The 16,911-nt window shown below is 42.3% G+C and overlaps 1 protein-coding gene and 1 long non-coding RNA gene across 2 annotated transcripts in view; one reads left to right on the forward strand and one right to left on the reverse strand.

The window, feature by feature from the left end:
- Window positions 1-9,891, reverse strand: LOC127532283 (uncharacterized). Its single transcript, XR_007939648.1, has 2 exons — window positions 9,671-9,891; window positions 1-5,380 (listed from the first exon to the last, which is right to left on the reverse strand). It is a non-coding gene; the product is annotated as an uncharacterized LOC127532283 (long non-coding RNA).
- The window catches only part of nat8l (N-acetyltransferase 8-like), a 22,857-nt gene continuing 15,834 nt past the window's right edge, over window positions 9,889-16,911 (forward strand). Inside the window, exons 1-2 of the mRNA XM_022200759.2 lie at window positions 9,889-10,504; window positions 11,856-12,020. Of these exons, the coding sequence (XP_022056451.1) occupies window positions 10,201-10,504; window positions 11,856-12,020 (469 nt within the window). The 5' untranslated portion in view covers window positions 9,889-10,200. The remainder of the gene's footprint in view (window positions 10,505-11,855; window positions 12,021-16,911) is intronic.

The following is a 16,911-nucleotide window of genomic DNA, read 5'->3' on the forward strand; positions in this document are numbered from 1 at the left end:
TGCAAGATAGCTTTTTATTGAATAACATTAGCAGGAGCATAGCATCAGCTCATGATTGAAAAATGCAATTAATCATAATCAGTTCTAACTAAACTTCATTGAACTGAGCGTTTCTAAGAATATTTTCTCTAATTGTATAATTTAGAGGTGAGAGAGGACGGACAGCCAGGCCTTAGCTGCCACTCCCGCTCTTAACCTGCCTGCGTCTGGTCAAACTCCTCAGAGGATCTGGAAACTCTGTCCAAAGTACCTTTTGGTCCAAAAAGTGTCCTTCCTCGGCAAGGGGAGCGGAAAGGCCCCAAAAGCCAATCTTGGTTGTGCGGTTGTCCTCAGAAGCAGAAGCTGGAACAGCAGTGAGAAAATCCCTCGATGTCCTCAGGTTAGCCAGTGGCTGTTAGGATGAGAGCAGCTCCTTGTTGCTGCCTCCGCTCCCTTCTGGTGTGTGGTGGATTTCTCTTTTCTCCTCTCAGTAGAATCGCAGACCAATCGGGGCTCTCCTTTCAGCAGAGCGTGGTCGTCTTATTTTGAACAAAGTCAGAACAACTTTGCTTCCAACGACGTCCTCATGTCCTTTGGCAGAAAGTCCGGTGACGACTCCTCTGGGCCTCGGCGACGATCTCTGTAGCAGCTCTATGGCGGCTCCGGGGAACAACTCCGAATTCAGTGTCTCTGTCTCTCTCTTTTATACTTTCATCCTCTAATAGACACACATTATCTGTACGCTCAGTTGCTCAACTATCAGCCTCACAACGATTACACACTTTGCCAAGGCACATTCAAGGCACATGGAGAACGGTTAAGACATTCTCCATGTGCTTCCTATAACCATATTTGAAAATGCGCACACACTCCTCACAGGCCAAGATTTCCCCAGCATTGTAGTTCTGCTTTTTTGTAAGTGCGCAGTTCAAAATGTGTTACTTCTCCACATACACAGTGTTTTTACTTAAAATCACTTCTTTTAATCATTACATCTTAGCATGATCATAATACTCATTTTAAATCGTTCTATAGCAATCATCATTTTAGAATATATATCAGCCTATGAAAATCATTCTTGCCTCAAGCATAAGCATAATCAAGTGGTGAACTTATATGGTTTCTCATTTTAGCTTTTCGTTGGTCTGCTTAAAGCCTTTATTTAGGTAGTGGTTGCTCCCGGGATCTCAAAGAACTTCTGCTGACTAATAGTAGTCATAAATGCTACTGCAGAAGTTGTTGCTGCTGCTACTTCTGTTGTATCAAAAGAGTTTTCTAAAACCTTTACCAAGCAATGACACCATCTTATTTTCAGGAAGCCCTGCGGACTGGAATTTAAATGTTAAAAATAGAGCTTAGACAAATCTTTGTTTGCCTTACACCTGCTGCTGCAGCAGTAGCTGAGCTATAAGCTAAAGATGTAAAACATATTAAGAGTAGCCTTCAGTATCTCACCTACTAGGGTAGGAATTTAATAAAACCATTGAAAAGACAGCTGAACATTAAAAAAACACTGACATAACTTTGGCCCTGCAATGAAATAATGAATTAATGTGATGTTAAACAAAACATTAACCTTCAGTATTTCACCTTGAAATTTGGAGAAGGTCCAGAAATTGGGTATAACTATTTAATGCAGAGTAGCACTGATTCTGACATCCAATTCCCTCCAGGGTGAACCTGCCAAGCTCCAGTCAACTTTCTCCACGTGAAACACTTATTTCAATTCAGTGTTGATATACTGTGCCATAAAGTCAAAATAAAAGTGAGTCACAGACTTTGTCAACAAAAGCATGTGCAAAAAGTACCGACTTTTGGATAAGTTGCATGTTATCTTCTTGCAAGCATCCTCATATCATGTCAAATATCAGCTCATGTATTGAGTTTAGATTTTCTTTACTGGTTGGAAAAAACAAAACATCCCCTTCAACCCCAAGGTCAAAAATCGATTTGTCCCTTAACAACAGATCGTGTTTATGAGACACCCAAAGGTCTACGTCATCCATAGCAACGAGGTCAAAAGGAGATCTCTCATTCCCGTCCATTATTCAGGGCTGCTTGTAGCAGCTTGACGAGTATCCGGGGGGATTCTTAGCTATGACATTTAGGGTCTACTGGGAGAATCACTGGCAGTAAGATAAATTACTTAAAGAAGATGATATAACAATCACGCCCATGTCTCAGAATCCACTTCAAAGCTTCTGACCTGTGACCACAAGAGGGAGACAGGCTTCTGGTAAGTCAGAACTCACTCATCACAAAAGCACACTCAGACCCACATCTTAAAGCTACTAAAAGGTTGAAGCAGTCATTTTATACCCTAAATTTATACATTTGTACATATGTTCTGTACTAAGAGAAAGATGGCATCCATTACTTTTCTTTCACTGCTGCTTTGTCTGTTTACAGTTTGACAACTTTCTATTCGTTTGGCCTTCTGACCTGTTTGGTTGGACTTTGTTTTCCTCATCAGGTAGAGGGAACTGGTAAGCAGAGCTGACTGGGAGCACCTGGGCAAAATAAAGATAACCATTATAAACCCACCAGTCTGCTTGTGGAGACTCATTCTGTGTGATTTGTTTGGTTTCTTCTTGCATTGCCCACCAAACTGTATTGCTTTTTGCAATTAAATGACTGTTTTCTCGATAAATCTGCTCATTTAAGTGAAATTTTGGAGTCTTTAGCCTAAATAAAACTGTAGCTTAGGGGACTGAGGGGCAGCACAACAGGTACATTCCAAAATCTGTCTGGACATAGCGTTAGTGTAACACCAAAGTCACATAAAAAAACAATAAAGAAACAAGTAACATTATTACAGAAATCCAAAACCAATACTTCCTATGAATGAGTTTGCAGTTATTTGCTGTTGAAGTGTAAAGTGTCAGTCCTTTACTGAGTTCAGACTGAGACAAGTCTGACACAACACAAGACAAGAGTGAGACTCAGCCTTTGATGAAATAAGCTCATGCATCCAATTGCCTGCACATCCTCGCAGATATGATGGAAGATAGAGCAGACTAATCCACTACTGTGACAGTGCTTTTCAAGTTTTCAACGAAACCATTGGAAAAACCAACAGCACTTCGAAAGACTGAAGGCCAAACATCAACGAGACCCAAACGGAGACTTCAAGGGTGATCAAAAATTCCCCAAAGGTGAAGACATCACCAACAACAATGCCACCATGACCAATGGTGGAATTATGAACCCACTTTTAAGAGGGACAGTCAAAGAAAAATGGATTCTCAAGGTGCTGGAAGATTATTTGGAGCAGAGTCCACCAAGTAGATCCAGAAAGTCCCAAAGCAACCACCATTATGGAAAGCAGGAAAAGCAGATTCACCACCATAATCATCAACTTTTAGTGCTGCCCACACCTGCTAAAGACCACTGACATGACTGTTGCACACTCACAAAAGAAATGACTGTCCCTAAGAGAACTGTCTACAATAAAAGAAGTTGAAAAAAAGCAGTCGTGCTATCACCAGAAGAAAGTAGAAATATTTCCAACTGGAAGTCTCCTCAAAAGTAAAACAAGTGGGGGGGACAAAATCTAAAAGTCCAACCACTGAGACAAAGCAAGGGAAGAAAATGCTACCTCAACATTCCTACAGAGAAATTCTGTTTCACCCTGTGAAACCAGGAGCTTGTGTTTGGACACCCAATCATCTCAGGAGCTGCATCAAGATGCGTCTAATTGAAAACAGATATGGCATCCCACCTAATAACCAATTAATAACCCATTAGCTCATCACAGAGCCAGAGCTGCCCAGCTGTTAGAAAACCTTACAGTTTAGTCTGAAGATTAAAGCACCAAACTTGCCTGATTAGACAAGTGGTGCCAGTGGGTGTGGCCCTGCTTCCTTTTGTTGTTTTAGTTTGTTGTTTTCTGGTGGATATCTGGGGTGATCACATATGTCTGGGGAACGATGAAGACGAACAGGTGAAGACAGACAGAGAAAGTCTCACTAGTTAGAATAGGTATCAGAGGAGTTCTTTATTTTGTTGTTCCCAGGAATGACATTATATACTCAAATTGAGATAAAACCCTGAAAAGTTTATGCTTATGTATACACTTTTTATATTATCTCAGGAACCAGATGAGATAAAGATGTTTGATATCATTTTAATCACTTGTGTAGTGGGATTTTAGATCTGTGATGGTCACAGATAATATTATGGGTAGTTTCCTACTATTTTTAAAAGGCTTTTACATGACTTTCTACTATTTAAGTTTGTTTTTATATGTTTTAATAAAGTTGGGCTTCTTAATTTAACAGTGCAAACATTTCTTTGTGAGTCCGAGCTTTGACTTTACTTCTTCACACTTTTTCAACACAATTATGCAAAGTTGCCATCCTGTCTCTACATTCCTGAACCAACTTATCCAGCAGATTTTCACAGCTACACATCCTGCAGCGGCCTCCCTCTGCCTCCTACAAAGATTATGTAAGCATCATTTTCTTTTTGCTAAATGGTGAAGTTAGAAATTACAATTGGTTTCCTCAATGCCAAAAATGATTCTAAATTGATTAGCGCTCTACAAACTGCTTCCACTGATGATCACGGTTAATTAACTAGTTTGTTTACTCATATTCTTTCTTTCATTCACTCCCTCACTGCCTGTTGTCATGTCACTGTTGTTTACCGTTTGACTGTAGCAGTAGTTCATGAAGGTGTGTGTATAATTGTCATCAGGTCCATTGTGGATTTCTTTGTTTGGGAGTTGGAGGTCAATGAAATCCAGGTTAACGACTTTTGTTTATGAGACTGATCAGTACAAGTGGATTTGATAATTTATTAATATTCAATCTGGAGTGATTCATATTTGGTGGTGCTCCTGATGGTAAACGAGTGCAGTTTCATTCATAAAGTGTAGATACACTACATGTCTATAGATGTGGCATGGCCGCATGAGGCTGTTAGATTATTGCATTGTTAAAAAGGAGGAATATTTGAAATCATATAGGAAGACATCCTCTAATTGCAACAAGAAGCAATTCAAGGATTATCCAAAGGAGTGGTGCAATATAGATGTTATATTTTAGGATTCATTCACTGTGGTCATGGATTCATTGTACAGCCTAAAGGTCTGCACAAGGCCACACGTGAATAAAGAAAGAATGTTTGAATGTTCATTTCAAAGAGCACCTAAAAGTCACCATTTTAAACATGTGAATGGAATGAGAGTTTCAAACAGTCTGCATTGCTTAGATTGCAGCTGAAAAAACAAGGAAGGTAAGAGCACCAACCTGGTGTAAGCTGCACACTGTGGTCTGTGCTGCAGCCTTAAACTTGTGAGCTGCCAGGCTGTCTAGTGGCTGGAAGGAGTCAGAGGTCACGACAGGAGCAGAGGCAGCCGAGGCATGATGTGACCTTTGGTGGAGGGGGGTTTCCTCAGCTGCAAGGAAGCACAAAGAGGTCACATGCAAGATTATTAGAACACTATGTGAGGCTGTGAGTGGGGGGATTTTCAACTGGTCTGTTGATGTGGAGAGCCAATGAGGAGCAGGGCCAGCAGTGGGGACACATTAGCTCTTAGTTTATTTATTTATGGCCACGCTAGACATAAAATCCTACAAGATTAATGCAAGTTAGTTGGTCTGTCAGTCCAATGCTTTGATCCAGAATTAAATAAGTATTAGCAGGATTAACATGAGATTTGGGTCTTGTTTTTGTAGAACATTAATTATGCAGATTATTAGTGTATTTTTTTTTACTATTAATGCAGAACATAGGATCAACACAGCTTTACCAACACACACTGAGCCAAGTTTGACAGTGTTGAATTGTGTTCAGGAGGAAAAAAGGAAACAAAATAGTCAATTTTTTTGTGGAATCCTAAAAACAAACGAAATATTTCCACTCCATTAAAGTTTACGGATGCATAGACTGACTCAACAAATGCAGACTGAGGATATATTTCATATAGCTGTCTCCTCTCTTTTTGCCGTCTACATGTCACTATTCCACTATTTTGATGGGACACTATCTGCATCCTTCGATTAGCTCCGCCCAATATGATATTAATTGGTTTAAGGAAATACAAACAAGCCAAAGAGTTTATTCCATCTGTATCAGAATGAAAATGAGCTGCAGCCAGACCATGATCCAATTTACTTTTAAATTACAGCATTTTTTAAGCTATATATTACATGTATTGTAAGCCAATGGGGTGTTTGAAACGCTTTGACCACTCTACTGAAGATCCATCGACACACTTCTCACACGAACAACATGACGTTGGAGTGCTCATCAGGCTTTTTAACTGTAGAGAGTTCACAGCATAATTTAACTTGCGACAAGCATTCAGCTCTCTGTTGTGCTTGAACTCAGATGAAATGTAAACCATAGGCTGCTTTTGTGTTTCAGTCAAGAGTGTTGACTGTCCATTGATGAAAACACTGAAGACTATCATGACATTTGTACTGTAACCATTGTATGGCCAACGTTGCTGCTTTGAATTGTACTCTTCTACGTGAGCCGGATGCAGCAAACTGTAAACTCATATGGCTAAATATATCTGCTGTATTTCACAGCATACTTGCTTTTACAATAGACCAGTCTGTCTTTTCATGGTTTGCTGCCAGTTCTGTACAAACAGCATCACTTTCACCAAAAATGGTAAACTTTTGTTTTTGTGCATTCTTGCAATCTGAAAACCCCTTGTGACCAAACTACACCTCCTAGACTGTCACTCAGCAAAAACAATAGTCTGTATGTTTATCCTCACTGGAGGAAGCATCAGTTTTAGGTACAAGCTTCTCAGTGATTGGCCTGTCAAAAGTATAATTTCCGCAAAACAAACACCTGATGCTCTCATGACAGGTCTGAAAATACATTACAAGTGTTAATGGCTTTAAGGTACAACCTGGGACTGTTTTGGCTCACAGGGACTTCCATGACCACAGGCAGACGGCTTCTACAAACATTTGTGAATAAATGGGTCGCTCTCAGGAGCCCAGTGAATTCAAGCGTGGTACTGTGATAGTGCAATAAGTCCATTCATAAAATTTCCTCGAGTATTATTACAAAGTAGAAGTAACAGGGAACAACAGCAACTCAGCCTCAAAGTGGTAGGCCATGTAAAACCACAGAGTGAGATCAGCGGAGGCTGTGGTGCACAGTGCGCAGAAATCACCAACTTTCTGCAGAGTAGGTCAGTAGCTACAGCCTTCCCAACTTCACGTGTCCTTCAGATTAGTTCAAGACCAGCAAAGAGAATTTCATGGCATGGGATTCTATTGCCAAGTACCTGCATCCAAGCCTTACATCACAAAGTGCAAAATAAAGCGTCGGATGCAGTGGTGTAAAGCTCATTACCACTGGATTCTATAGCAGTAGAGATGTGTTCTCTGGAGTGACGAATCAAGTTTCTGTCTGGCAATCCAATGGACCAGTCTGGCTTTGGCGGTTGCCAGGAGAACAGTACTTGCCTGATGGCATTGTGCTAAATGTAAAGTTTGGTGGAGGAGGGATTATGGTGTGGGGTTGTTTTTAGGGATTGGTTCCTTAGGTCCAGTGAAAGGAACTCTTCATGCTTAAGCATACCAAGAGATTTTGGACAGTTTTATGCTTCCAATTTTGTGGAAACAGTTTGGGGATGAACCCTTCCTGTTCCAACATGGCTGCACACCAGTGGACAAAGTAAGGTCAATAAAGACATGGATGAGCGAGTTTGGTGTGGAGTCCTGACCTCAACCCGATAGAACACCGTTGGGATGAATTAGAGTAGAGACTGAGAGCCAGGCCTTCTGGTCCAACATCAGTGTGTGACCTCACAAATGTGTTTCAGGAAGAAATGGTTAAAAATTTCCATAAACACACCCCTTCAACCTTGTGGAACGCCCTCCCAGAAGAGTTGAGGCTGTTTGCTGCAAAGGATGGGCCAACTCTACATTAAACCCTACGGATAAAGAACGCAACGTCATTAAAGTTCATGTGCGTGTAAAGACAGACGGAATATACTGTACAAATAATCAATCTCAGCTGTAATTTATTCTCCTCATGATTGTTGTTACATTTAATTGAACTCTGTTTATCAGTGTTTGATGTGAAGGGCTTTGAGGAAAAATTAAAACTAGACAATAGGACAGAAAACTGTTTAGATGTTATTATATCTTCAATGTTGCAACACTTACTACAGCAAGAAATGGTAAAATGGGGGTGATAATATGAAATGTACATTTGGAAATGTCATAAATACGTATTTCTATTGTGTTTTATTGAATCACATGCGTGTTGCCATAGATACAGTCGTTTGGATGTTGTGATTACAACTTTGCTGTCAAATCATGGTTCCAGCATTACCTACAGTACCTGAAGGCAGCGCTGGCAAACGAAAAAAAAAACCAACAGTGCGCATGCTCCGAGCATCCTCCACCCGGTCAGCATGGTGAGATTGGCTGCTGAGGAGGTGCTGGTGCATAGAAAAATCTTCTTTCTACCACATTTTTGTGGCGCAAATGTCGGGGCAGAGGAGAGGAGTATGTGGAGACTTTGTGACTCTGCAGGATATCTGCCTGCCCTCCTCCTCCTCCTCTGCTCTCCGGCTGGGAGGAGGGGATACCTTGAGGAGGAGGGAGTGGGAGTGGATGCAGCCTTATCAATAGCAGGTTGCCTCAGATGATCCAGTTCAAACTAGTTCTGCTTTACATATGAGACTGTGGCTCTGAGAGATTGCACACATCCACAAAGAGCTGCAGGCTGAGAACCAAAGCACGATTTCATGTATTCTCTGGGATCCAAAGAAATCTTACCTCTAATTTTCTTAAATACAGCGCGACGAAAACCTGATAGGATATTAATTTAGGGGCATTGTATAGTAATGGTTCTGTTTAAACTTTATTTGAACATTTTATACTAATGTTGGCAGCGAAATAATTGCTTTCCAGATGAATTCTACCGAATGGCTCTTCTTGTCTCATCTTTGATGCGTAACGAAACACGTCTTTAGATGTAAATGGCTAAATGTCCTTCATTACCTAAAGCTGTCAAACAACCTGTACACATGTAAATGAAGCTTTTTGTTCACGAAAGCTTATTTCTGGATAATAACAGTCACAGTGAAATTCAGGGAGTGCTGGGGGACAACAAAGAACCAGCATCACCGTCACTGCCGCTTCGGTCGTGCGTAAAACCATCATTGTGGTTGCTGGTGCTTCGGACGCGACAAGTCTCTGACAGATAGGGATAATGGGAGGGTTCAAATGCGCAGTAAGGCGAGATCTAATCTCCATGTTGGGACTGATGTATGACAGGAGCAGGGTGACAAAGCGAAGGGAAGCCGTGGAGGAATCACTGCAGTGCAGCAGGGCTGTCAGTCAACCGGCAGAGGAGGCTGCATTCAGCCCACTGCGAGTCTGGATTGTGCAGCCAGACATGAATCAAAGTTCTCCCACTGCCATTTTATTGTCGAACAATGTTAGGATATACATGTACATGAATCACATCAGGGTCTTTTCCATCCCCTCGTTATCGCAGTATAGACTTTTTTATCTGCGCAACAGCGGTGATGTCTGTCATATGCTGCATTTAGGAGCTTTGCCAGATTCAGCCTTTTGCCCTCAGATTTAATCATTCTAAATTATTCTGCTCACATGTTACAGTCAGAAACACCGCACAAGCCTTTTCTAGTCATCCGCAGTCGCCCTAGGATTCCCTCCTGTTTGACGCATCGCCCCCGCTTTACCTTGCGCCTTTGTGCTGCACATCCTTACAGCCTCGCTATGTGAACAAACCGGGGATCCTCCTCACTGGAAGACATAATGAAGACAAACCTGCTCAGAAACAACCTCTCTACGCAATCTCGCCTTCGCACCCCTCCTCATGGGCCCACTTTCTCAAAATACACACTTCGCCGGCACACATGAGCCCGTTCGGATGCAGCGAGAAGCAGTGAGCGTCTCTCCCTCCTCCCTCGTCCATCAGCATCTAACGGCGCAGCGCTTCCACCAATCTGCGCAGCGAGAGGATCACCCCAACCCCTGAACCCGCATCTACCCGCCCTGCTCGCTTATAAATACTGCTTGAATCACACCGGCAAGTCTTGGTCTTCAGAAACGCTCAGGGTTGCAGCAGAACATCCCCCTTTCGTCTTACCCCCCCTCCATCGTTTCGCTGTTTTTTACGAGAACCTCACCGCATCATCCATTTCCACTCATTCCTCCCTCATTTTTATTTTTTTTCTGAACTGTAGTTGTGCTTTTTGCGGCCAGTTGCATGCATTTTTCGTCTCCCAAAATGGTTTGCGAGACTAAAATTGTTGCGGACGAACACGATGCTATACCTGGGACCAAAAAAGAGTCGATCATGTGGAGCTCTCCTCCGTCCAGCGCGGCTCTGAACCCCGCCGAGGCCAAGGATGTGAGGAAAGATGCGGTTTTTATCCGCGAGTTCGAACTCGGGGACCAGGAGGAGGTGCGACGCATCTTTTACGAGGGTATTATGGAGAGGATACCCAATACGGCGTTTAGGGGGCTCAGGCAGCAGCCCAAGACCCAGTTTTTATACGCTCTTCTGACAGGTAAGTACCCTCAATACTTTGCAGCAGAGACTATGCTTCAAGCTCACTTTTCTAATGCAATGAAAAACTTAAAAATTACATTATTGTGCAGTTTATGTATTCCTCAAGCTCAGATCATATTGTAGGCTGATGTCTCTGTTGCGCTTTCTTCATCCTAAAGTGATTTATTTGAGGAATTTGTCTTAAATCCCTCCCAAATCTAATGTTTCTCTGCACTATCCGGCCCTGTAGGCGATGTTCAGTTAAGTTGAAATCTGTTGCAGCACTAAACGGTGCCGACGCGGCTCCCCCTCTTTCTTTTTTCTTATTTTATCTCTCGCCGGCACACCGGCATGTTGCTCATCATGCAACAAAAGGCATGGCAGGCGCATGGTGCATGTGTATAACCGGCGGGGCCTGCTGATGATGTGATGACATGCCGGTGCCGTGAATGAATGAGTGAATGAATTTGAAGGATTGGCCCACAGGGTGCGCGCACGTACCCAAATAAGCACTCCCTGGCGCGCACATCCCAACACACATTATAAAAAAATAAAAAATAAATCCCCCCACGGCGCGCACACGCACCGTGCCGGCGCTCCCCTTCGTCCCTCCTCCTCCTCCTCCGCCTCTGCGCCAGTCGTGCACTGATCTCGTTTGGCTTTTGTTGATGATGCCGGTGTAGATTAAAGCCTCGTGCATCGTGACCGGTTACCGTTACGCACGTTAAAGCCACACACGTTTGTCCAACAGCAATAAAAACCTGCTCAGTTCTGCTGCGTAAAATTTGCTCGCAGTGTGAATTAAACTGAATTCAAGCCACAGCATCCCTCATAGTCCTGCCTGGAACACCACCCAGACAGATGTGATTTCATTGGTTGTGTTAATATTCTGTCAAAACGAATGAGAAGTCATCGCCCTCTACTCTCCGTGTTTTACCCCACGCTGGGATGCAGAGGAGTAAACTAACTGCTAGATTATTGCATGCCACGCAACATGCTATGCAGCATCCATCCTGCTTGTTTGTTTCCCTTTGCGCCCCCCAGCGTTACATCTGACTAATAACTCTAATACAGATTGCTCTGGTTTCTTCTTCTCTTCTAAAATCTACCAGAAAAAAAACTGTTAACTTTGTGCCCCTGCAGCTTTACTAATGTGCCTTACTTCACGGTCTCATGAATGCGGGTTTGTGTGATAAAGAATCTCTCTTGATTGAAATGTTTGTATTCTGAACTGTTTCACTGATTGATGCTTACAAATGTCATATTGCCTTTTTTCTTCTGTGTCTGTGTGGGGTCAAATTCCGCCAAAATCAAACATGTGATTCTCTTTTCTGACAGGTTTCGTTTATTTTTCTTCCATTTCTCCATAGTAATGTGCTTTTACGTGACCAAATCCGTCACGCTGACCTGCTGTGCACCTCTCATTCTCATGGGTGCGCGCTACTACTACAGCAGAAAAGTTATCCAGAGTTATCTGGACTGTGCTCTGCACACGGACATGGCTGACATAGAGGCTTATTACATGAAACCCACAGGTAAGATGCAGGAGGAACCTCGCTGTTCTCACTCAGTAATGACACAAATGTGTGGTTTGTCAGCTGACAATGCTCCACCACTGTGCTTTAAAAACAACTATTGTGCTTTAGAAAAGTTGGGGCTGTAAGTTTGCCACAGTAGAAAAGACAGAAACTCGACATGAAAGGCAGAGTGACTGACACTTTCAAAACATGGTTGAGTCTTGAGGCAGTGCAGCGGCAAATCATCAAATATGCAGGCCGACTCTCTGCTTTCCTTCTCCCTCTTTCCCACCCCTCCTCCCTCCGTCTTTCTTCACTCCTTCCCCCACTCGCTTCCTCTCTGAGCTCCACTCGGCCACTGGGGTGGGGGTGGGTGGGGGCATCACAGGGCTATTGATCGCATAGAGGAGACTGCTGATACACTTTGTGCAGTACACTCGGTGTCGGCAAGGCTCATTTCCTCCACTAAAGTTTTTAAATGGGAAAAAAATCAATTTGCCTCTTGTGTCATCTCCAACTATTTATTCTCCTCAGGAGCTCCAGTCTGGGTGTGAGCGGCGGCCGTCCACAAACACAACACACATTTTTACACATTTTACTGCCTTGTAGCTTCTTGGACACATTTATCCCCTGTTAACCCAAACCATGTGGCCAATATAAAAAGCAGGTGTTAGTTAATCCAGTCAATTGCCCCCCATTGTCTGTTTCTCTCTGACATTGTACCCTCTGGCTTGGTAATCCACTGCACACACAACTGCAATTTAGCATTCCCATTATTGCTGGTGGGCTGCGATGGTTTAGAGGGGGTCAGGCACCACTGCTCTTGGACAATGCTAATGATTATAACCATGTGAACTGAATGAGCCCAGGGGGACGAACACCTGGGTACCAGCGTGCCGTCCTGATGGAGAGGCACCACTGACATCACTGTCATTTGCTATAGAGTGTGTGCTGCTTTGTGTACAGAAAGGCATGCACACACCACAAGTGTACAGACTGACACTTTTAGCTCATAGTAGAGAACTTGTTGAACTTAAAGGCCCTAAAAATGTAATTTTATATGAGAAATTGGTTTTACTCTCATTAGTGCCTGGGGCTAGATGGAAAAAGATGTTTTTTGAGGTTGTAATTAGAGTCCAGCTGATAGTGGATTTATGGGGCCGATACCAGATTTTAGCGAATCAAAAGTTACACTGTTGACAGTTTGGTGGTGTTGTTTATATATATTTACATACATATGTGCTAGAATTGTAGCCTAGACAACCCACGGCAACGAATTTAATTCTCTGCCAGGGTGGGTCTAGTTACCCTCCATAAGGCTCGAGGCTGGATGCTCCTAAAACTGGCCGGACCAATCACCATGAAGTGTAGAGTCAGAAGGCGGGCGTAACTAAGTGACGACAGAGGCGCGACGATTCTGACAGAAACAACCGGCGCACAATAAACGGTTATCTTTTGACTCGGCTTTGGCCACAGCCCTTAAAGATTTGAAGCTAAAATTCAACTTGAAAGATAAACAAAGGACGGCACTGAAGTGTTTCATTGAGAAGAAAGACGTATTTGGACTTATGCCGACGGGATATGGCAAATCCTTAATATACCAGTTGGCTCCGCTGGTTGGGAAGCTAATGGGACTTAGCCATAATCTGGCGTTCTAGGAACTACATTAGCCTATTCGTTGCGTTGATTGGTTGTATACCTACCCAATTGCTGCAGAGTGATTTGAAAGACAACCTTTTAGCCCGCCTCCCTCCCTGTCGAGTGTTCCTAGACCCTTGTGTCTTAAGAGCTGGGTCTAGCGCGGCTAGGCTACTAGAATTGTATTTAGAGGGGAAAATTATATTGACTTATTATTACCTTAGCTGGTTAGCTAGATGTTGTTTGACTCCACACCACCGTTTAACCAGCTGTGATACTCTGCTACATGTGCTCAAACATGGCTAATCACTGTGGAGTCAGAGCCGTTCTGCTGGACAAACTATGTGATGACACCGTTCCTAAATTACCCCAAGCATCTTTTTTCCATTATATTTTATTTCACATATCGGAGAGCATATGTGCCAGTACAGATATATCTGTGATAGGCCAATAAATCGATATATATCGCACAGGTTCCTGTTCAGTGCTTCAGAATTTAGCAACATTTGAATGAAAATCTGAAAACTGCTTGCTTTTTTTAGTACAACTAAATCACACCTAGTCAAGTTTTTGACTGGTAAACTCATTGCCCTTTTACTTACCAAACCCTGAATTTACAAGGGCACAGAGAAATCAACTGCTGAGGCTACATTTTTTTCCAATTTCAGTAGGAAAATGTCTCCAGAATCAACCATGAAATCCTTCTCCCACTTTCTACTTTGCTTGCAGTAGAAAATACCATAAGAAGTAGTCATGAGGAAAGGTTTAAGTGCGACATGCCTGAGTGTGAGTATCAAAATCAGCTTGAATCCACTAGCAAGGGCTGCCTGACAACCAAAAAAAAACCCAAAAAACAGCACCTCTGTGCAATTTGGCTCTGAGCTTGAGCCTCTCTCTACTCCAAGTAGCTAATGTGTGTGGGAGGGTTGAGAGGGAATGTTTGAGAGTTTGCTGCATGTTTTTGCAAGAAGATGACATAAAGACTTGTGTGTAAGATGTCTAAAAAAATGTCTTTGAGGACTTGAAATAACAAGTGGTACAGAGTACGTGGGTGAATACACGATGTGTGTTTGTATTGAATAATCCTGTGTGTTTTGAATGATGACACCAAATATTCTGGAACTTAAATTAGCGTTTCTTTTTCCTTCAAATATGTCTCGGTGCAGATTATCTTTACAATTCTGAATTCTGTATTTCAGCAATTGATCAAATTTGAGGATAAACGCGACTTTAAATGTAAAGAGGAAGACAGAGCCAAACAAAGGAAACAATAGAGACAGCGGATACTCTGCCTCTTTATATTTTCTGACAATTAACAGCAACACGATTTGAATAAACTCCAATAAGCAGACACTGACCCCATAGGGTAACAGAAGAAAACTGACTGACTGAAGCCACATATTCCTCTCCATCAGCGACAGCTACGAGAATCAATACTTTTATCTTCTCTGTGTGTGTTGTGATCAGTCACTCTGCTGCGACTTACGACTGGCTGTCACGTTTTTCATTTGACCTATAATTAAGTGTGTGTAGGTGGACATACTGTAACGCAAATTGAGGTAACAATGGTTGGTGGTAGAAATGGATATGGCCATATGAAACAAACCAAAAAAAAGACAAAAAATGGTTTCTGTGACTAAAACAGCTGTTGAAATGGCGAGAGTTTTGCACACAAATTGATCCACATTAAACTTAATTTTCAAATCAGATGTTAAATTAAGATGAAATATTTAAAAAGTGATGTAACTGAATTGACTGTGTCAGATTGAGCTGGAACAGGAGTGCACTGCACATTTGAAACTCTTAATTTCTCAAAGTTAATTAGTCCAATTCAACAGTTCAATAAGTTTTTGACAATGTGAAAGTGATGCAATTAAAATACAACAGCTGCTGGTGCGAATCTTTCTGTGCATTCTGACTCCTCCTCATCTTTCCCCGTCCTTCCTCGGTCACAACAAATCATTAATGAGTCAATCAGGAAATCAATAAATGTCCACCAATCGTGCGTTAATAACTGCAGAGCATTTTTTGAAAGGAAACTGTAAATGAAGTCAAAAGACTCTAATCAACAGAAAGCATTTTTCGCCCTGAAAACCGCAGCAAAATGCAAAGTGACTTATTTATCAGCGAGCCTTCATCCGTGAGCAGCTGTATTGCTTGTCGGGCATTTATCTCATTACTTTGTGCGCCTGCAGTGGAACGTTGAACAACATTCACATTTATTAAATATGTGGGTGGGTGTGTTATCAGATGAAGACTGTAGTGTGCACATAAGGCTGAAGGATTAGGCAAGAGAAACAAGCTCCTGAAAAACATAAACTCCCATTTCATGACCTGTTAACAATAAAATTGCATTGTTGACTAGTTGGCACCGTTTTACCTGATCAGACAAGGCACACTGCAGTGATCACAGGACAATTATGAAGTATTTTTTGGTCGCATAACAGCCATTGTGTGGGAACAGGCTAAACTCAATTTCACTGGAAGAAACTACTCGACATTACTCAGCAGATACAGGCCATAAACAACTTGTTTAGTCAGTACTAGTGCACACCTAGATGTGGACAATAATCTGCTTTATAGTACATTAGCCTTTCATCTCATCCAGACCTAATCAGGAAACTTCGGAGATTTTTGTTTTTTTGTGCACAAGTAAATTCTGAATATCATAAAGTACTAAAACATCTTCATTTATTCAATTTGCTGGAACTTTAGTGTGGGACTAAACTTTTTTAGTCTTCCTCCAGCAACAAACACCAGCTTTATGACTGCAATTGCCTTTAGTGCTCATTTGCATTACATTTTGTATTGTGAGACTGGTTCACATTAACACAAATCTCATTAAGCAGTGTTCAGATGGTGGCTCACTTGTCTGATAGGAAATGAATATCTGAGCTACAGCGACCATTACTCAACCTTTGAAAACTTACTGAGCCCCAAAACTGACAAAGGGCACTGAAAGATAGTTGTATTTTAACCAGTTTTTCTGAGATGGGAAGTCGGCTGTAAATACCAGGAGCTGGAGGTCTCCCTTTATGTTCAAGAAGCAGTCGGATCACATATGCTCTCCTTGCACTCTCTACTTGTAGGTCACTCTAAAGCCGCTTACTGCCTAAAAAGCGAATATAACATAATGAGGCTGTGACTAGACACTGAGCCAAACCCTCCCTGGCTAGAAGTGATACCCACTCAGTAACGCTGGCTGCTTAATGAGGCGTCATGACCACTGCAGGGTCTCATCAAGGCAGGAGACATTCTAATACCGCCCGGT

Source organism: Acanthochromis polyacanthus, chromosome 23 (genome assembly GCF_021347895.1).
Source record: "Acanthochromis polyacanthus isolate Apoly-LR-REF ecotype Palm Island chromosome 23, KAUST_Apoly_ChrSc, whole genome shotgun sequence".
NCBI classification, from domain to species: Eukaryota; Metazoa; Chordata; class Actinopteri; family Pomacentridae; genus Acanthochromis; species Acanthochromis polyacanthus.